Raw genomic sequence first — 21,534 nt, 5'->3', positions numbered from 1 at the left:
AGAGTCTCATTCAAGTGAATATTTGGTCAAAATCAAGACTTAAACTCTTTATCGTCTCTTTCTCTTATTTTCTAAAGTGATTTAAGTTCCTAGAGGGACTTGGGTATTATTCTTAAATTGGAGGAAGGGAATCTGACTCCTGTACTATCTTCTGTCCTTGCTGGCCTTTGCTGAATTGTAATTCAGCACACCTGTCTTTAGACTTCCTGTGCTGATATATCGGGTTCCTGCCTTGGCCTCTAGTCTAAGTCCTTTTTACTCAACTTTGAAGTCTCTTTCAGATTGCCAGCCATCTCAGAACTTCCACATCCCATTGGGTACTTGGGATCTCTCAGCTGCTTTGCCCATCATGGTAGGGTATGGGGAAGGAATTTGTAAGGTTGCTTTTAGTCTGCCTAGGCACTTTCCTCAGCTGTGGCTACTTCCCTGCTCAGGCACTACGTTGTACTTCTTTAGAGACTTGCAGTTCTCCATGCTATACCCTAGAAAGTGAAACACAAATTTTATATGCTTAGAACATCTCCTCAACCAGCTAATCCAGCCTCACCTTAACGGCCAGGGTCAAGGCCCAGTGGAGAAAGATATAAGAACGCTGGATCTTGTCACAGTAATCTATAAGCAGCTAAACATTAATCATTCTGCCTTAGATTCACCACTTCCTATTTGTTGGTTGAATTCTTTCTTCTTTTTGGAGAGATAATGGTTTTTTTCATCATCATGCATTCTTCACATTTTTGTGGATCCTGGCAGGAACTTTAAATATGAAGTCCTGCTACACTAGTTCCTTCAAATCCACAAAGCCTTAACAAAACCTAGTTCCTGCAAATAAAGGCCTTGCTTTCAAAATATTACTAAATCATGATATACCTATGACAACAGAGTACTCTGTAGATGAAAAATAAAAATAATGAGACTATTCACCAGGTGTTGATAGGAAAAGATATCTAGCATATACTGACAAGTGAAAAAAAAAACAAGGTAGAGGGGACTTGCCTGGTGGTCCAGTGGCTAACACCCTGAGCTCCCAATGCAGATGGCCTGGGTTTGATCCTTGGTCAAGGAACTAGATCTCACTAGTTCTAAAGATCCTGCATGCCACAACTAAGACCTGGTGCAGCCAAATAAACTAAATTTTTCTAAAATAAAGCAAAGTATAGAACAGCATGCACAATAGTTTGCTACTACCCTTTTGTATCTAAGAACAGAATGAAATAAGAATAAACAGATCAATCACTTGGTAATATGCACTTTCATAAAGAAACACCAAAAGAATTCACAACAAATACAAATGCTTATCAATAGTGGACAGAGGGGAGGAATAAGATGATTGAGCACATGAGTATATATTTTAGTGAGGATTCTCTAGAGAAACAGAACTGGTGTTGAGGTGGGAATGAGGTTGAGGAGAGAAAGAGAGAGAGTTTATAAGGTATTAGTTACAGAAACTGAGAAGTCTCACTCTACTGTCCATCTACAAACTGAAGACCCAGAAAAGCCAGGGATGTAGTTCAAAGGTTGGAGAGCCAAAGATACAGATTCCTATTCAGATCCGAAACCTGAGAACCAGGAGCACAGAGCTCAAGAGGAGATCCCAGCTCTGTCAGAAGTCAGGCAGAGAGTGAATTCAACCATTCTCTGCCTTTTGGTTCTATTTAGGCCCTCAACAGATTTGATGGTGCCCACCCATATTACGGAGAGCGATCTGCTTTTACTCAGTTCACTAATTCAAATGTTTATCTCTTCCAGAAACACCCGCACAGACACATCCAGAAATAATGTTTAACCAGTTATCTTAGCATCCTGTGGCCCAGTCAAGTTGACATGTAAAATTAACCATCACAAGGTAGGATCAAAACTTCTCAATATATCTTTTCATTTCTTCAATTTTTGAATCATGGAAATTTTTATCTATTAAAAATGTGTTTAAAGTTTTGTTTTCAAGTCTATGTTTTCATTACATGTTCTTAAAAATCCATTAAGATATTCAGCTACCTTTCCAGTGACTCAACTCTACCTTGTCTTCTGTTTCACAGTGGTGACCTAGTAGTTTTAGCAAAGCACTGTTCCTAGATAAATCCAACTCTCTACCTAAGCAGCTGAATCTGACTAGAGAAAAATATAAGCAGGATGACTGATTTCACTTTATACTTACAACTACAAATGCCTAAAAACCCTACTATACCTTCAACAATACCTGAAAATTCTACTCTATTTCCCTAGTTAATTTACTCTTCCACTCTCACAGATGACTAATTTATACATTTTCTCCCCTCAAACTTCCAACACTCCCTCTCCAATCCTCAGACAGCCAATGACCTCTCTCCTCTTATTTTATTTTTTAAAAAAGAAAAGGAAATAAATTAAGAAGGAAAATTCCACATGGTCCTACCACCACATCAGTTATGAATTACAAGCAGCTGCAAATAACAGACACACACACACCCAAAAAAGGGGGAGGGAGGAAAAAAATTAGTAAAGTGTAAATAAATTGTTTTATTTTCTACCATAATGAGAAGTCCCGAGGTAGGCAATCCAGGGTTTGTGGGGCAGCTCCACAATGTAATCTGGGACCTAGAGTCTAACTTCCTCTGTCCTTAGCAATGGCTTAAGATTATTTTATCATAGATGGTCGCTAGAACTCCAGTCATCATGTTCACATTCTAGGTAAGACAAAGACAAAGGGCAAAGACATATAACAGCTCAGTTAATCCTGTTTCTCAGAAACCTCATCAAACCACTTCCACTAATAACTTACCAGAATTTAGTCACATGGATGTCCATGAAATAGTTGGAACAGAAGCTCAGCACCCTGCTCTCAACAAAATCAGGGTTCTGTTCTTATAAAGAAATGAGGGGAGAATAAGGACAAATTACCTCTTCTCTTATTTCACTGGGTAGGGGAGAGAAAAGAAGCAATTAGAGGAAAAATTCCACTTATTCCCACCACCAAATCTAACTGCCAACCTGAATCCAAATTCATATACTCTGGTTTCCCCCCAAGTCAGTGGATGAACTATCAAAGTCCTTTCTCTCCAGGGCTAGCCCCTTCAGTCATGCACCCATTTCACTACTTAAAACTTGGCTCCTTAAACTATCCCCTTTTCTCCACACCATCAGTTTTCCCTCTCTTTTGTTTATTCTCGTTAGCAAACAAACATGCTAAAATATTTTTTAAATCTCACCTTATTGAATATCCCTATCCAGCTATCCCAGCTATATAACCCTTTGCTTTCTTAAAGCAAAATTCCTCAAAAAAAAAAAAAAAAAAATTTTTATTCCATTTTCTCCACTTCCTCGCCTTGCATTCTCTCTTGAACCCATCCCAATTAGTCCTACATTCATCCCTACCATTCCTTCCACTGAAGCCACTCTTGCCCAAGTCACCAGTGACCTCCACAATGCCACATCTTCTAGCTGGTTCTGAGACTTCATCTAACCCAGATTCCCAGAAAAAAAATTGACATGGTTATCACTTTCCTGCTTGAAACACTTAGTTCATTTGATTTCCAGAACACCACATTCTTCATGATTTTTTTCTACACCACTATCTGGTCCTTATCACTTTCAACTACTGGATCCTCTTTCTAATCTTTAAAAGCTGGAGTGCTCCAGGATTTAGTCCTGGGACCTCTTTTAATCTATACTTTCTTCCTCGGTGACCTCATCCAGTTTCTATTCTGATGATTCCTAAACTTATCTCCAATGTGACTTCTCTGCAATTTAGCCTTTTGCCTAATCATTGTCTATACTGCATCTCAAACTTAACATCCAAAACTGATCTTTTGATTCCTTCCATTTCCCTATACCTATTCCTTCTTCAGTATTCCCCAGTGTTGCTCAGGCCCAAACCTTTGGAGTCATGATTGGTGTCTCTCTTTCTTTCTCACCCTCATCCAGTACATTAATAAATCCAGTCACCATCACCTTGAAAATATATCCAGAAACCCACCACTTTCTACCACCTCCCCCACTGACTGGTCCACTGGTCCAAGCAATCTTTTATCTGAGTTATTGCAATCCCTTTCCAGCTCCTATTCTTTACTCCACTATTAACTCCCTATAGTTTATTCTCACAACAACCAGAATAAGCCTTTTAAGATAAGGCAGAATATGTCATATCTTTGCTCAAAGCTATGTAATGGCTTCCCATCATTTTTAGAATAAAAACATAGTCTTTCTTCAGCTAGTATGAAAGACCCTAACATGATCTAGACTATTTACATGGCTACTTCTCTGACCTCATTTCATAACACTCTCCTCCTTATTTACTCTGCTCTGATATCATTGACTTTATCGATGCTTAAAAATGATGTACACGTTTAACATCAGAGCTTATGTACCTGATGTTCCCTTTGCTTGAAATGCCCACTCTGTTATTTCATCCAGGTCTTTGTTGAAATAACTATGTCCTCAGAGAGGCCTTCTCAAATCACTCTAACTAAAATAGCACTCCTCAAAAAACTAAAATAAAATAGCACCCTTCTGTAACTTCAATCTCTTTTCCAGACTTACTTTTCTTCACAGCACCTACTAGTACCTAACATATTTCATCTCTTTGCTATATGTTCATTTTCTTTCTCCTTCTTAGAATATAAACTCCATGAAGAAAGGACATTTTATACATTGTTTTATCTGTGTGCTTCGTGCTCAGTTACCTTAGCATGTCCGACTCTTTGTGACCCCCTGGGCTACCCCTGGACTGTAGTCCACTAGGCTCCTCTGTCCATGGGATTTTCCAGGCAAGAACACTGGACTGGGTTGCCATTTCCTTTTCCAGGGGATCTTCCTGACCCAGGGATCTAACCTTTGTCTCTTATGTCTCCTGCATTGGGAGGTGGATTCTTTACCCACTGAACCACCTGGAAAGCCCAGGTTATAACTACCTAACACTTAAAAGGAGTACCCGCCATCATATGCTCTCAATATATATTTATCCCATAAATAAATAAAAACAGAAACCACATGGTTTTCTACAAGCACACAATGTACACTTTCCAGTCTTTAATTAACTTCTCTGCAGCATTTGACATTTTGCCACTTCTCTGTCTTGCAACTCTCTCCTTGGATTGTGAAACTCCCCTAGTTATCCCTCTCTCATCATTGCTTCCCAGACTCCTTTTAGAAGCCCCTTTTCTCTACTTCAAATATGATCATTCTTCAGATTCCCTACTAAAGCTAGGTTCTCTATTAAGACCACAACTCTCAGGACTTCCCTGCTGGTCCAGTGGCTAAGACTTTATATTTCAAATGCAGGGGGCCCAGGTTCAATCCCTGGTCAGGGAACTAGATCCCACATATCACAACTAAAAGTTTGAAAGCCACTACTAAAGATCCTGCATGCCACAACAGTGGTCAAAGATCTCATGTGCCACAACTAAGACCCAACTCAGTTCAGTCACTCAGTCATGTCCAACTCTTTGCGATCCCATAGACTGCAGCACGCCAGGCTTCCCTGTCCATCATCAACTCCTGGAGCTTGTTCAAACTCATGTCCATCAAGTCAGTGATGCCATCCAACCATCTCAACCTCTGTCGTCCCCTTCTCTTCCTGTCTTCAATCTTTCCCAGCATCAGGGTCTTTTCCAATGAGTCAGTTCTTCACATCAGGTGGCCAAAATATCGGAACTTCAGCTTCACCATCAGTCCTTCCAATGAATATTCAGGACTGATTTCCTTTAGGATGGACTGGTTTGATCTCCTTGCAGTCCAAGAGACTCTCAAGAGTCTTCTCCAACACCATAGTTCAAAAGCGTCAATTCTTCAGCACTCATCTTTCTTTATAGTCCAACTCTCACATCCATACATGACTACTGGAAAAACCATAGCTTTGACTAGATGGACATTTGTCAGCAAAGTAATGTCTCTACATTTTAATCTGCTATCCAGGTTGGTCATAGCTTGTCTTCCAAGGAGCAAGTGTCTTTTAATTTCATGGCTGCAGTCACCATCTGCAGTGATTTTAGAGCCCCCCAAAATAAAGTCTGTCACTGTTTCCATTGTTTCCTCATCTATTTGCCATGAAGTGATGGGATCAGATGCCATGATCTTTGTTTTCTGAATGTTGAGTTTTAAGCCAGATTTTTCACTCTCCTCTTTCACTTTCATCAAGAGGCTCTTTAGTTCTTCTTCGCTTTCTGCCATAAGGTTGGTGTCATCTGCATATCTGAGGCTATTGATATTTCTCCCAGCAATCTTGATTCCAGCTTGTGCTTCATCCAGCCTAGCATTTCACATGAAGTACTCTGCATAGAAGTTAAATCAGCAAGGTGACAATATACAGCCTTGACATACTCTTTCCCAATATAGAACCAGTCTGTTGTTCCATGTTTGGTTCTAACTGTTGCTTCTTGACCTGCATACAAATTTCTCAAGAGGCAGGTAAGGTGGTCTGGTATTCCCATCTCCTGAAGAATTTCCACACTTTGTTGTGATCCACACAGTCAAAGGCTTTAGTGTAGTCAATGAAGCAGAAGTAGATGTTTTTCTGGAATTCCCTTACTTTTTCTATGATCTAATGGATGCTGGGAATTTGATCTCTGGTTCCTCTGCCTTTTCTAAATCCAGCTTGAATATCTGGAAGTTCTCGGTTCACATACTTTTCAAGCCTGACTTGGAGAATTTTGAGCATTATTTTGCTAGCATGTGAGATGAGTGCAATTGTGCAGTAGTTAGAATAGTCTTTGGCCTGGTACAGTCAAGTAAATAAATATTAAAGGAAAGAAAAAAAAAGAAAAAAAAGACCATGACTCTCCTAGCTCTATATATTCCCCTGACTGGTCTTAATCATCCTCATGGCTTATTTATCATCTTTATGTTGAAAACTTTTCAAATCTGTATCTCTCTCTTCTCTCTTTGTACCTGCATATATGACTGACTGATGAATATCTCCAAGTACATGTACCACAGATACTTAAACCTCAAAATGTGTCAAACACTGAACTGTTAGCTTCTCCTCTGTCCCATCTTCAGTTCCCACCCACTTCTTCCTTCAGGATTCTGATCTCATTGAAAAATACCACCATTCAACCAGTTACTTAAACCAAAAACCGGAAAACTAATCTTCATTTCTCAGTTTTCTTCACACCTTGTGTTCGTTTAATTACCAAGTTCAACATTTCAACAACAAATTTCATATTAAGCACCTATTATGTAGTAATAAATCTGAAGAAAAGTGGCTTTACGATTGGCTAAGCAGCTTCACAGTGTTAGAGTACCAGTTGGCATCTCTGATTCTGTTTACATTAAGACCCTCAAGGTCTTAAATTGGCTTCAGGCATACCTTCACAGAATATTTCCAAAAGCTGAAAGCAAGGGATAGGAGTGAAACAAGAGGGCTTTCCTCAAGTTGCAATCTTTTTTGATCAGGGAGAAAAGTCATTCCCAGAAACACCCTAGCAGACTTCCTTTTATGTTGCTTTGGCCAGAACTGGGTCCAGTTATGAAGGAGACTGAGAAAGCAAGCATCTGGCAAAGCGAAACAGGGTTCCCTCAATCCCTGGGATTGAACACATGCATACCCTTTAAAAAAAGAGGGGAGTTTATCTTGGCAACAAATAAGAGAAAAAAAGTGGTTTCAGAGACAGCAATCAAAATTGATTTCCACGAAAACAGACATGGAGCTTGCATTTTAATTAAGGAGAAATTTTAAACATAAATATACAAACAAGGTAATTTCATATGCTATAAATGCTACAAAATCAGGCGATGTGATAAAAAGTAATGTGCATATTTTGATGGTAAAGCTGATAGAATTTGCTAGTGGAACTGAACATGACAGCATGTTAAAAAGATGATTTCAACTGTGAGTCTCTTCTCGTAGCAGAAGCACAGAGTACTAATCACAATGGGGGCTGCTCAAGGCATCACAGGGATTTAGAAAGTTTCTTCCTCTCTTTGGCCAATTTTAGTTGAAATAAGCACAACTGAAACTGTAACCAAAGGAGGCATTATGCTTCCAGAAAAACCTCAAGGAAAAGTATTTCAAGCAATAGTAGTAGCTGTTGGATGGGGCTCTAAAGAAAACCAGCTCCTGTGAAAGTTGGAGATAAAGTTAAGAGTTAATTCTTCCTCTAGAATATGGAGGCATTAAAGTGGTTCTAGACAGTAAGAATTATTTCTTATTAGAGATGATGACATTCTTGGAAAATAAGTAAACGGAAATAAATTACTATTGAGATGGCACCACGTGAAGCTGCCAATCCCAGGGAAGTTTTGAAATCTTTCATGTAAATAATTTCTATGCTTTCCTTTTATAATAAACTAATGATATCCAAATTAATGACATCCAGTGTCTCTAAAATTCAGTTTCATTGCACTGATTTAAACATTTCCAAAACAAACAGACAACAACTCCAAACAAAAAATGACTCCAAAGGTAATACTCATTTCCATTCATAAATGAAGCTTGAGAAAGATAATAATGAGTGTAAAGTCATACCATTATTAACTGATAGTCAGAATTGAAATTAGTACTATCTGAAATCAAAGTCAATTTTCTCTCCCCTATACATCTATCTGTGGGGGGAAAAAATACACAAAATGCCATATATAAATTTATAACATTGTAACACAAAGAATAAAAAGTCAAGTGTTTGAAAATAGTTGATGCTTAGAAACTTGTTTCTATTTATTATTTTTGTCTTTCATTATAGGATTGGTAAAATGAACAAAATACTTTGTAAAGTTTTGTGTCTAAACCAAATATGGAACTATCAAAAATGTTACTGACTTAAAAAAACAAAAAAACACCCATTACCGACTGTTAGAAAGTAGCAAATGGCCAGGATATTAAGTAGCAAAGATAGGAGATTCAAATAGCAACACAGGGTTTTCCCACTATATCAGACTCAGACCAAATAGTTACAGGTCCTGAAACACTCTGACAAAAAGACCTACAAAATCAGTTAAAAAGTTAAGACAGTGGATGATACTGTTTATATTCAAGTGATAGATAACTACTATTCAGTTGTTAAATATAGACAAAGTATACATATCTATATATAATATAAACAAATAGAGCTATGTACGCCAAAGTCTTTGATTGTGTGGATCACAACAGACTGTGGAAAATTCTTCAGGAGATGGGAATACCAGACTACCTTACCTGCCTCCTGAGAAATCTGTATGCAGGTCAAGAAGCAACAGATGGAACTGGACACGGAACAACAGACTGGTTCCAAATTGGGAAAGGAGTACATCAAGGCTGTATATTGTCACCTCGCTTATTTAACTTCAATGCAGAGTATATCATGTGAAATGCCAGGCTGGATGAAGCACAAGCTAGAATCAAGATTGTTGGGAGAAATATCAATAGCCTCAGATATGCAGATGACACCACCCTTATGGCAGAAAGTGAAGAAGAACTAAAGAGCCTCTTGATGAAAGAGGAAAGTGAAAAAGCTGGCTTAAAACTCAACATTCAGGGACTTCCCTGGTGGTAAAGCAGATAAGAATCTGCCTGCCAATGCAGGAGACACAGGTTCAATCCCTGACCCAGGAAGATCCCATGTCCCACAGAGCAACTAAGCCCATATGCCACAACTACTGAGCCCAGCTCTGGCCTGGGTCCTACCATGCTTCATAACAAGAGAAGCCACCATAATGAGAAACCCACACACTGCAGCTAAGATCCAGCACAGCCAGAAAAAAAACAAAAAAAAAACAAAAAACTCAGCATTCAGAAAACTAAGATCATGGCATCCGGTCCCACCACTTCATGGCAAATAGATGGGGAAACAGTGGAAACAGTGACAGACTTTATTTTTGGGGGGCTCCAAAATCACTGCAGATGGTGACTGAAGCCATGAAATTAAAAGATGCTTGCTCCTTGGAAAAAAAGCTATGACCAACCTAGACAGCATGTTAAAAAGCAGAGACATTACTCTGTCAACAAAGGTCCGTCTAGTCAAAGCTATGGTTTTTCCAGTAGACATGTATGGATGTGAGAGTTGGACCATAAAGCAAGCTGCTGCTGCTATTGCTAAGTCGCTTCAGTCATGTCCAACTCTGTGCGACCCCATAGACGGCAGCCCACGAGGCTCCAGTGCTGAAGAATTGATGCTTTTGAACTGTGGTGTTGGAGAAGACTTTTGAGAGTCTCTTGGACTGCAAGGAGATCCAACCAGTCCATCCTAAAGGAAATCAGTCCTGAATATTCATTGGAAGGACTGATGGTGAAGCTGAAGTTCCGATATTTTGGCCACCTGATGTGAAGAGCTGACTCATTGGAAAAGACACTGATGCTGGGAAAGATCGAAGACAGGAAGAGAAGGGGACGACAGAGGTTGAGATGGTTGGATGGCATCACCAACTCAATGGACATGAGTTTGAACAAGCTCCAGGAGTTGATGATGGACAGGGAAGCCTGGCATGCTATAATCCATGAGGTCGCAAAGAGGTGGACACGACTGTGCGACGGAACTGAATTGAAATTTGGTATGAGCGAAAAAGAAGAAAAAAAGTCAGCCTTTCCTCTTAGATACTAAAAGGTAGCAATATAAACCACCTTAGCATTATTCAACATTTTTCTGGCATAAAGATACCAGACTAGATTATATTTAAAGGTCTCTTATGGCTCTGCTACTCTCTCTGAAATCTAAGGTATTATCAGGGATCTTAAAAAAAAAAAACCTCAAATACTTCCTCATTCACAGCAGGGGAATTCACAGATTAAAAGGTTAGCAAAGCTAATGATTTTAGAAAGGTATCTGGGGAAACATATGGGCCTGCAGGAGAAATTTTCTGCAATGAACGCTCTAAGGTTCTGCAGAGCTCGGAGGAGGGAGGTGTCTGCTTTCAAATGGCTTTCATCCAGAGCAGACAGCAAAATGGAGTTCAGCAGTGTGGTTCGCTAACACTCATCTTTCCAGTCAAGCTAATTATTTTCCATCTTCTTTTAAGAAAAGTGAGACAATATTCAAATATATTCCTATCTCCTATGACCCTGTTTGGGACACGTGCACAAATTTGGATTTTGACTTGAAAACCATTTTAAAGGTTTATGACTACAAGAATAATTATTAGAGGGACTTCCCTGGTGGTCCAGTGGTTGGGACTCTGTGCTTCCACTGCAGGGGGCACAGGTTTAATCCCTGGTTGGGGAACTAGGACCCCAAATGCCTCATGGAGTGGCAAAAAAAATTTACATATATATATTTTTTCTTATTCTGACTTGATAAAGCTTTCAACAAATCTGAATAAGAAAATCATTCAATATGAACTATGAATTTTTACAGTCTATGTTTACCATTTTTGTTCAGTTCAGTTCAGTCGATCAGTCATGTTCGACTCTGCGACCCCATGGACTGCAGCACGCCAGGCTTCCCTGTCCATCACCAACTTCCAGAGCTTGTTAAACTCATGTCCATCGAGTTGGTGATGCCATCCACCCATCTCATCCTCTGTTGTCCCCTTCTCCTCTTCCTCATGCTATTTCTGTTACAGAATTTGTCAACAGCAAAAGACAAAACAAAAACCTAAGATGATGTTTAGCTGTTTAACATCTAATCCAAGCATCACTGTTAAAAACAACTTATTTTACATGAAAATAAAAGTTTATACTGAGCTAAACAAAATAATGGATTTCCATTGAATATCTAAATCATCTAATCATTTCCAACTAAAATAAACATTAAATGGCAAACATAAATGTAGCTACTTGGGGTTATTTAATTTTTACAGAGACAAAAAATATTTAGGTCCAGTAACAAATGTTTTATGCCATACTGAAAAATTTTATTATGAGGAAGCATTTATAAATGTATATATGGGCATCCCTGGTGTCAAGTGGTTAAGAATCTGCCTGCCAATGCAGGCGATGAGGGTGTGATCCCCAGTTCAGGACACCTGCCACAAGGCAACTAACCACTGAGCTTGCACTTTAGAGCCTGCAAGCCACAACTACTGAAGCCCACGAACCCTACAGCCTGTGCTCCACAACAAGAGAAGCTAACACAATAAGAAGCTCTTGCACTGCAACTGGAAAGAAAGCCTGCACACAGCAAAGAAGACCTAGCACAGCCACAAATAAATAAATAAAAATTATAAATGTGTTTGTAAGTTTGCTAATCTACTGCAGGATACTCATATATGATAAACAGTTAACAATTTGCTTTCTAGTTTTCAGTGGGAAGCAAAGATTATAAACAGTTTAAAAGGTCAGAAAAAGAACTGAGAATACAAAATTAATCAAAGAGAAAGTGTCAAACATTTAGAGTAATAAGCATAAATTAACTGCACAAACTATGTGGAATGATACTGAGAAAATGAAGGCAAAGCAACAAGCACCCCTTTGGAAGCTAAGAAACAGTGGAATGCCCATCAAAGTTTTCTCCTACCACTGTGGGAGGATTTACTGTAATTTCCTTATTTCTTCAAACGGCGATTATGGAACATTGGTTAATTAAGATTAGCATGTATTTAAATATAAAATATATATATAATATATTTATCTGTATAGACAAATGGACACTATGTGTCTTCAATTTATCTATAATTTATAGATAGTTACATTTATTATCTATAAATAAAAGAGAATAATTTCATAAAATGTAAACCAGAATACATGCATGGCATATACTAAACATAGGAAATACATGTCAGCTTATTAAACTTTCATTTCAGTTACTTACATGGCTTTATATATGTAAGTATGTGCTGGGCCATAAATACACTTCATTTCTTACTGTGAAATCATCCAACTCATTTGAATGTTGCTGTTCTTATGCCACAGTAAATTAAGCAACAAAAAGGGTCTATGTAGCCAGCTGAAAAGGCCAAACAAGAACCACCCCTCTTGCTGCCTTATACATACGCAGATGACAGCTCAAGGCTGTAGTCACTCTCTGGTAGGCTCATACTTTGTTGCCTTGTCTTTTCAGACTTACAGCCAAGCAGCAGTCCTTCTTTAAAAGAACATCCTCCATTTCTTACAACTACTTGCAAGGCTGATGAATTCTGCTGGTAGCTTCCCAGATATTTGTAAATCTGCCATCAGTTTAGAAATTGTTGTCCCACCTTTCAAACTTTTATTCTGCCTACTCATATTAGAACAACCCTTTCCAGCAATAACATGGGGATCCTGTTTCCCCTCCCTGTTCTATCATTCCCAGTATAGCAGAGCTATTTCAGAATGAAACTACACTGTAATTTCCAAAAAGCATATGACTTATTTTAACTATATTATGTAGGAGTTTATAATCATTTAATGTAATGCATATTTACCTATGGGGCTTCCCAGGTGGCTCTAGTGGTAAAGAACCCAACTGTCAATGCAGATCTAAGAGACAAGGGTTCCATCCCTGGGTCAGGAAGATCCCTGGGTCAGGAAGAAGGGTATGGCAACCCACTCCAGTATTCTTGCTTGGAGAATACCCTGGACAGAGGAGCTTGGTGAGCTAAAGTCCATATGGTCACAAACAGTCAGACACAAGAAGCAACTTCACAAACAAATATAGGTAAATATGCTCTCCTCCAAGAATAAACCTGAAGTTACTCTGTAACTATTGCCTTGCATCATTTCTTCTCTAGATAAGCTTTGTAAGTTTTTGAGAAGACAATATTTGAACTAATAAAACTGGATTTATGAGGGAAAAAAGACATTCTTAAAAATACAGATTGCTGTAGAAGATCCCTTGCCAAAATCAACTTGTAAAAGAGCTAAAGCTTCTTGCAGCTATGTAACCTTCTACAATTGCTTTTGAAATCTTTTTACCACTTGGGTAAAATGAATATTTAAAGATTATTTCATAATTATCTGTGATCCTATTTAGTTAAGTGTCTGAACCTTCTAATATTTTTGACAAACATTACTAAAATCAAATTCTAAATTAAGACTTTTTGTCCTTAGACTAACTGGCATTTTCCCAGAGGAGCCCTGGAGCATCTCAAAAGACCTGTTCTCTCTCCTTATAAAAAGAAAGATATTAGAGTAATTAGGTTTATTTGATATGTTAAATTACATGGAAAGCACTTTCAAATAAATAATACTAAGCCTTCTTTACATTACATCTGCATTGATCAGCAATGCTTTTGAGGAAAGATCTTGATCAAAAGGGGTAAATGTGAACATAAATAAGGGAAACTTCATTTTAAATGGAGTCAGGAAGCCCTGAAGGAGGAAGGACTCTCAGTACATGTAGCACCAGTTGCAGTCTGCAGAACCAGCAGGGAGAAGGAAGATAAGAATCTTACTTTTCTTAAGGTATGAGAGAGGACATTTTAACACAGGTATTTCATCTCCTGCTTTTATAAAAAGGAAGGCAGATCCCTCCCTGTCCCAACAACTATAACCACCACTTACAGCCAGTGAGAAATGGCAGCAATCTTGAACTCTCATTCTTCTCCATGAAGTTTTCTTCAAACAGTCCCCCTACAGTTTCCTCTTAAAATCAAATAAAAGCACTCTCCTTTGTTCTCTGGATTTGGCTGACTCCCGATAACTTGCCTGTCCCAAACTGTGATTCTCTTCTGTTCCTAAATAAACCCATCTTGCTGCTTAAATAACTGGTTGTTTTAAGAGTGACAATGTATATAAATGTAAAATCACAATGTTGTACACTTGAAAGTAATGCAACAATGTACACTCGAAAGTAATGTAACTTTGTATGTCAACTACATTGTACGTCAATTAAAAAAAAAAAGGTTTTATAAAACTCTAGGGTTTCCCTGGTGATTCAGTGGTTAAGAACTGCCCGCCAATGCAGGGGACATGAGTTTGATCCCTGGTCTGGGAAGATCGCACATTCCTCAGAGTCGCTGAGCCCAATTGCCAGTAATTACTGAGTCCCCCAACTCCCCAGAGCCCGAAAGCCACAACTACTAAAGCCCTCACGCCTTAGAGCCCGCAGTCCCCAAGAGAAGCCACAGCAATGAGAAGCCTGTGGCCCGCAACTAGAGAGTAGCCTCCCATTGCCGCAACTAGAGAAAACCCGCATACAGCAAGGATGACCCACCGCAGCAACCCGCCCCGCCCCCCGCAAAAAACAACAACAACAAAACAAAACTGTAGTCCAAGGAATCTCTACCTCTTAACATCTTTGGTAGTCAAACAATTTCCTCTCTCCCCAAGCTTCTGTCCTTACTTCTTCAATTCGGCTACCAACTTTGAGATGTGTCTTTAAATCTCTCGTTCTAAAAGGCCCTAGAGCTGTTTCATAAAGTTGATTGGTTTCCGTCTGAAAATGGGGCCTACCCTACCCTTTTAACAGCTCAGTTGTTCAGTGCTTAGGTGCTTACTCTTTAAATGACTGAAATACTATTTGGGGCCTTTAGTTTAAAGAACAAGTAAACCAAGTAAAACTATTCAATTTTTTCTAAACCTTGCTCCTCCACTTTATCAGATAAATGCATTCTGTACTGCCATTTTAAAGAAACTAGGAAGAGAAAAACAAAACTCATTGACAAATGATGACAACGTGGAAATAACCAGCTGAGCTATCTGGACCAGAAGTTTCTGCATTTCATTTCTGCATTTCTTCATCTTTAAAACTGTGTAGACTTCTTAAATCTTAAGATTCGCCCAAAATAACGGCAATCGAGCCCTCATCCCCGTGTTGGTTTCTTCCAAACCTGCGCCCCACCCCCATCGTCACCCCCGCCCAGGCTCCTGCAGCCATGCGCCAAAGACTGCAGCACCGGAGCTCGCGATCCGCAGGCGCGGCGGACCCCGCCCCGCACGGCGGGCGCGGGGAGGCCGCTCGGGGCCAGGAACCCGCCTCTGCGGCTGCTGAGCCGGGCGCCCAGTGGGTGCGCTCGGGCGGAGGAGGGGCCTGCGGCCACGGCACCGCCTTTGCCCGCCCGCCCCGCCCCGGACCGCTACTTAAGTAGCTCCCGCACCGCCCCCGCTCCAGTGCGTTACTTACCTCGACTCTTAGCTTGTCGGGGACAGTAACCGGGACCCGTGTCTACTCCTGTTGCCTGCGCCTGCTGACCCGTAGCCACCATGGTGAGTAGACCGTCGACTTCACTAGGGAAAACGAGCCAGGGGATCGCTAAGGGCTTCTAGCTGGACAGGGCTGGCCCCACCGCTGTCCATTTGGAGGGCGAAGAGCGAGGCGGGAGCCGAGGGTGAGAGTAGATAGACCTCGATTTGTGGAGAAAGGCTGGGGCCCAGGAGGAAGGGGGCCACCGCCTTTTCTTCTGAGAGTGTAGAACGGGATGGCGGGGCACTGGTTCTCCTTCACCATGGTTAGCGCTCTCATTTAGCCCTAGCTTCTGGGCTTGGCGCCCCCAAGACCCTGCAGTCTTTTCCCGCGCATTCCCATCCCCCTCTTACATTCTCCCCAGCCTTTAGCGAGCGCGCGCGCGGGCTCTCCCCGCCCTCACTTCCTCCTCAGCATGAAAACCGGAGGCGGGAAGGAACTGCGCACGCGCGACCGTTACCTTCCCGCCTGGGAGTGGCCGGGAGCCCGCCACTGCGGTACGCGCGTGCGCGCTGGGGCGCTGCAGGTCTATGACTGGAGGGCCTGTTTCCTGTTACCCTGAGTTCTCCTTTAAAAAATAAGGAGTAAGGTGAATGTGGAGGACTCCTTATCGATGTGCTGCACTGCACCAATATCTTAAGACAACTAGCTCTCAGCAGCCTGTAAAGGCCATCTGTCTCTCCCTTCCCTCCGCTGTTTTAGGAATGCGTGTGGGAGCAGGTGGTGGCGGTGGGGGTTTTGAGGGAATAGAAATCGGATCTGGGTCTCCAATAATCCCCTGCTGCGTCGTGACAGGTGTGGAGATGCTGAACTGAGCTTCACGCCTGCACGAAGCGAAGATGGTCGGCCATGGCTGCGCCTCTGCAGACGTGGCTTTTAAGAGTTTCTGCAGCTGCGCGATTCCGCGAACCGCAGAGGGGCGCGGGCGCGCGCGCCCTGAATTGCTCATTCATCCTTTGCCGCAGAGCCCCACCCCCTCGTCCCTGTGGCCAGGCATTTCCTCTGCACTGCTCTGGCCACGTGCTTCCTGTGCTGGGAGCTGCCCGGAAATCTGGCCACCTACTCTAGAATGGCATTCTGGGCTCTGGGCGCTAAATGGATGACCTCCTCTTTATCTTGATCCTCAAAGGAGGAAGCAATGACTAAGCTCTGTTCTTGGTCTAGAAGGAGGCCTTCCCGATTTAGACGGGGAAAGGAAATTAATTAAAAGCAATGTACATCAGAATTATAGCCCTTCTACCCTAGATTTTTTTTAAAAAGCACTCCATTTTAGAAGGAAATTTAAGATTAGGTTTCCATAAACATTTAGCATTTTTGTTAAATGTCTTGTGGGTTTTGTGTGTGTGTTTTAATGCGGTTTTTTTCCCTCTCTCACAGCGTGAGTGCATCTCCATCCACGTTGGCCAGGCTGGTGTCCAGATCGGCAATGCCTGCTGGGAGCTCTACTGCCTGGAACACGGCATTCAGCCCGATGGCCAGATGCCAAGTGACAAGACTATTGGGGGAGGAGACGACTCCTTCAACACCTTCTTCAGTGAGACAGGGGCTGGCAAGCATGTGCCCAGGGCAGTGTTTGTAGACCTGGAACCCACAGTCATTGGTGAGTTGACCTCAGTAGCTTCAGTGAGAATCCTGGGGGTCTGGGACAGGAGGTGTGTCCTGTGGGCTCCACTGATAGCCTGGGGTGGAGCAGACTTGTGTGGGTTGTTAATGATGGGTGGCTGCTTCATTTTCCTTTTCCAGATGAGGTTCGCACTGGCACCTACCGCCAGCTCTTCCACCCTGAGCAGCTCATCACAGGCAAAGAAGATGCCGCCAATAACTATGCCCGGGGTCACTACACCATTGGCAAGGAGATCATTGACCTCGTCTTGGACCGAATTCGGAAACTGGTACATTTATTCTCAAGAATAAAGTAAATTAATGAACCAAAGAGAGATTTTTGAAATATGCTTTTTCTTTTTTTTTTTTTTTCAAAAACAACTGAAATGCAATTAAGAGTGAGGTTAATTATTCCTTTATAGTTTTTTAAAAGTTCAACTAAAATATGGACTATTTGATGTCACTTGATAAATATTTATGAAGATAATTTTAATAAAATGCTGAGTAATTTAGGGAAGATCTACTTTTTTTTTTTTTTAAGCGTTTCATGTCAAAATACAATCTTTTTGGGATTAATATGAAAAGTAGAAGTCTTTACTATGATGACATCAGAAAGAACAATAACTATGTTTTTTCTATTCCTCTTTTAACAGGCTGACCAATGCACAGGTCTTCAAGGCTTCTTGGTTTTCCACAGCTTTGGTGGGGGAACTGGTTCTGGGTTCACCTCCCTGCTGATGGAACGCCTCTCTGTCGATTATGGCAAGAAGTCCAAGCTGGAGTTCTCCATTTACCCAGCCCCCCAGGTTTCCACAGCTGTCGTTGAGCCCTACAACTCCATCCTCACCACCCACACCACCCTGGAGCACTCTGATTGTGCCTTCATGGTAGACAATGAGGCCATCTATGACATCTGTCGTAGAAACCTCGACATTGAGCGCCCAACCTACACAAATCTTAACCGCCTTATTAGCCAGATAGTGTCCTCCATCACTGCTTCCCTGAGGTTTGATGGAGCCCTGAATGTGGATCTGACAGAGTTCCAGACCAACCTGGTGCCCTATCCCCGCATCCACTTCCCTCTGGCCACATACGCCCCTGTCATCTCTGCTGAGAAAGCCTACCATGAACAGCTTTCTGTAGCAGAGATCACCAATGCTTGCTTTGAGCCAGCCAACCAGATGGTGAAATGTGACCCTCGCCATGGGAAATACATGGCCTGCTGCCTGTTGTACCGTGGTGACGTGGTTCCCAAAGATGTCAATGCTGCCATTGCCACCATCAAGACCAAGCGCAGCATCCAGTTTGTGGACTGGTGCCCCACTGGCTTCAAGGTTGGCATTAACTACCAGCCTCCCACTGTGGTACCTGGTGGAGACCTGGCCAAAGTACAGCGAGCTGTGTGCATGCTGAGCAACACCACAGCCATCGCTGAGGCCTGGGCTCGCCTGGACCACAAGTTTGACCTGATGTATGCCAAGCGTGCCTTTGTTCACTGGTACGTGGGTGAGGGCATGGAGGAAGGAGAGTTTTCTGAGGCCCGTGAGGACATGGCTGCCCTTGAGAAGGATTATGAGGAGGTTGGTGTGGATTCTGTGGAAGGAGAGGGAGAGGAAGAAGGAGAGGAATATTAATTACCATTCCTTTGAGCCTTGCAGCATGTCATACTCAACTTCAGCATTAGCTGACAGGTGTAAAAGCTTTCTGACTAGATTGTCTTCGCTTTCAACTATGATCATGTATTGCTTTTCCATGTGTGTCTGTAACACTTATGTCCTGTCTCAAAAGTAAAGATTTTAAGAAAGAAAATATAGAGTTCTGTGCTTATTCTAAATTGGTTTCTCCAAGAAGTACTTTTCACTCCTATACCTGAAAGCCTGCCACTGGAAGTAATATCAAGGAATTCGCTCCAGATATCTCTGGTGGGAAGGTGTACTCTGAAACTGGTCTGTTAACATCACTTCAACCAGTATTTTGTTGAAATCCAGCTCAGAGGCCTTGGAATGATGCAAATTTCAGATGAGAGTGATTTTGGTACTCCAGTTTTGGAACAGGTAAACATTTGGTTGGGGGAATATTTGAGCCAAAAGATAAAAACTCCTACCCTGTAATGATGGAAGGAGGAAAGTTGTAGGATCAGAATTCCTGCTGACCAACAAAACAATATGAAATTGTTTAAGCCCTACACCTGTGGAAGAGCAGCTGCTTAAGAGGGATGAAATGGCAACACTTGCAAAGGTTAAGACAAAGTTACAATTTGTAGCACTGGGCATAGTTTACATTCTTTCCAGTATACAGTGTGGCTACATCTAAAGCCCACTATAGAAGAGAGGTTAAGTCCTCTGCCTAGAGAAAATATAATTAAAAGTTCAGGAAGCACATGGATTATAAAGGTCTGAAAAGTTGAGAATAGAGGTGAGTAAAATTTTGCCAGTTCTTTCCCTAGTCAATAAATCCTATAAACTTAGAGAATATTCATAGTTCTCAACTCCTGATAAAATCCACAGACATTTTAGAGAGCTCTTTTGGGAGGCACTACAGGCCAAGTACAGCAACCCAATGTAGCCAGAAACCACAGGTCCCAGGGGAAGGCAGATATCGGCCTTTATAGCACTGATGGGAACCCTAATAAATCAGTGCCCAAATGAAGATAGGGCTTTGCATTAGTGTTGAACTTTCAGGGAGGCCATTTTTAGAGCTGACTGAAGAACCTTTGAAAGGTCTCTCGCTTGCCATACGAGAGAGAGAGAGAGAGGTAGCTGGGCTGGATCCTGGGAAACCAAACCAATACAGAGGAGGTTTTGGAGGGAAAAGCACACACTATGGTGTGCCATGTTGTTTTTTGAGTCCTGAGGCACAAAGCAGGCACAGGATATTTTGTTTTGTGGGGGGTGGATGTTTGTATTTTTAAGAAAAGATATGTAATAAAGAGTTATGACAGTTTGGGTGGTGGGTACATAGGTATTTGTAATGCCATTATCTATTGTCATAAAAATAATATGTATATAAAAAACTTATATGTATATGTGGCTTAATATATGTATATTTTTAAAAAATGTATGACCTCATGCAGTTTCTGAGGGTCAGGAATTCAGGAGCACCTTAGCTGTATGGTTCTGACTCAGGATTTCTCGAGATTTCAGTAAAGATGTTGACTGAGGATGCAGTATCTGAATGCTTGATTTTTTTTTTTCTCTTTTTAAGATTTTTTTTAATTTTAATTGGAGGCTAATTACAATATTGTGGTGGTTTTTGCCATACATTCACATGAATCAGCCATGGGTGTACATGTGTTCCCCATCCTGACCCTCCTTTCCACCTCCCTCCCCAGAATGCTTGATTTTAGCTGGAGGATTCACTTCCAAGGGGGTTCACTCACATGCCTGGCAAGTTAGTGCTGGTTGTTAGCAGGTAGCCTTTGTTCTTCACCACAGGGACTTCTCCATAGGACTGCTTCATTGTCCTCACAACATCCAGGACAAGGGTGTTGTCCAGGGTGATCCAGGACAAGGCAAGTCGAAAACTGCAATATCTTGAAACATTCTCATTTCTACAATATCCTATTGGTTACACGTGTCAGTCCTATTCCGTGTGGGAGGAAACTACACAATAGTAGGAGATGTGGGTTGTTGGGAGTTATATACAAAACCCAGAAGGATACTTGGAATATTTCATCTTTTAAAAGGGAGGAAACCTGTAGTTTAGAGAGAAGGAGTTTTCCATTTTCTATAGTTCCAACTCGAATTTCAGTGTCTTTGGTTGCCTTTTAAGCAATCCTTTGGTGGCTCAGATGGTAAAGAATCCTTCTGCAATGCAGGAGACCTGGGTTTGATCCCTGGGTTAGAAAGATTCCCTGAAGAAGGGCATGGCAACCCACTCCAGTATTGTTGCCTGGAGAATCCCCATGGACAAAGGAGCCTAGCAGGCTCATGGGGTCGCAGAGTTGAACACAACTGAGCAATTAACACACTTTGTTGCCCTTATAAGCCACCTTCTATTTACATTCCTCCTA

General features: G+C 41.5%; 1 protein-coding gene across 1 annotated transcript; it reads left to right on the top strand.

The window, feature by feature from the left end:
* Window positions 1-15,625: 15,625 nt before the first annotated feature.
* On the top strand, window positions 15,626-19,331 carry LOC113893086 (tubulin alpha-1B chain). The gene is made up of 4 exons (XM_027542747.1): window positions 15,626-15,943; window positions 17,298-17,520; window positions 17,664-17,812; window positions 18,176-19,331. The coding sequence occupies exons 1-4, from the start codon at window positions 15,941-15,943 to the stop codon at window positions 19,154-19,156; spliced, it is 1,356 nt and encodes a 451-aa protein (XP_027398548.1). The 5' UTR covers window positions 15,626-15,940; the 3' UTR covers window positions 19,157-19,331.
* Window positions 19,332-21,534: the final 2,203 nt, after the last annotated feature.

The sequence above is a fragment of the Bos indicus x Bos taurus genome, chromosome 5, assembly GCF_003369695.1.
Source record: "Bos indicus x Bos taurus breed Angus x Brahman F1 hybrid chromosome 5, Bos_hybrid_MaternalHap_v2.0, whole genome shotgun sequence".
Classification (NCBI taxonomy): domain Eukaryota; kingdom Metazoa; phylum Chordata; class Mammalia; order Artiodactyla; family Bovidae; genus Bos; species Bos indicus x Bos taurus.
This window is presented reverse-complemented; position numbering and strand designations above follow the sequence as displayed.

Excerpts from the sequence above, each read along its gene's own strand:
- LOC113893086 (XM_027542747.1), top strand. Across the intron at positions 17,521-17,663 it reads CCTGGAACCCACAGTCATTG|ATGAGGTTCGCACTGGCACC; the intron begins GTGAGTTGACCT and ends TTCCTTTTCCAG. Across the intron at positions 17,813-18,175 it reads TGGACCGAATTCGGAAACTG|GCTGACCAATGCACAGGTCT; the intron begins GTACATTTATTC and ends CTCTTTTAACAG.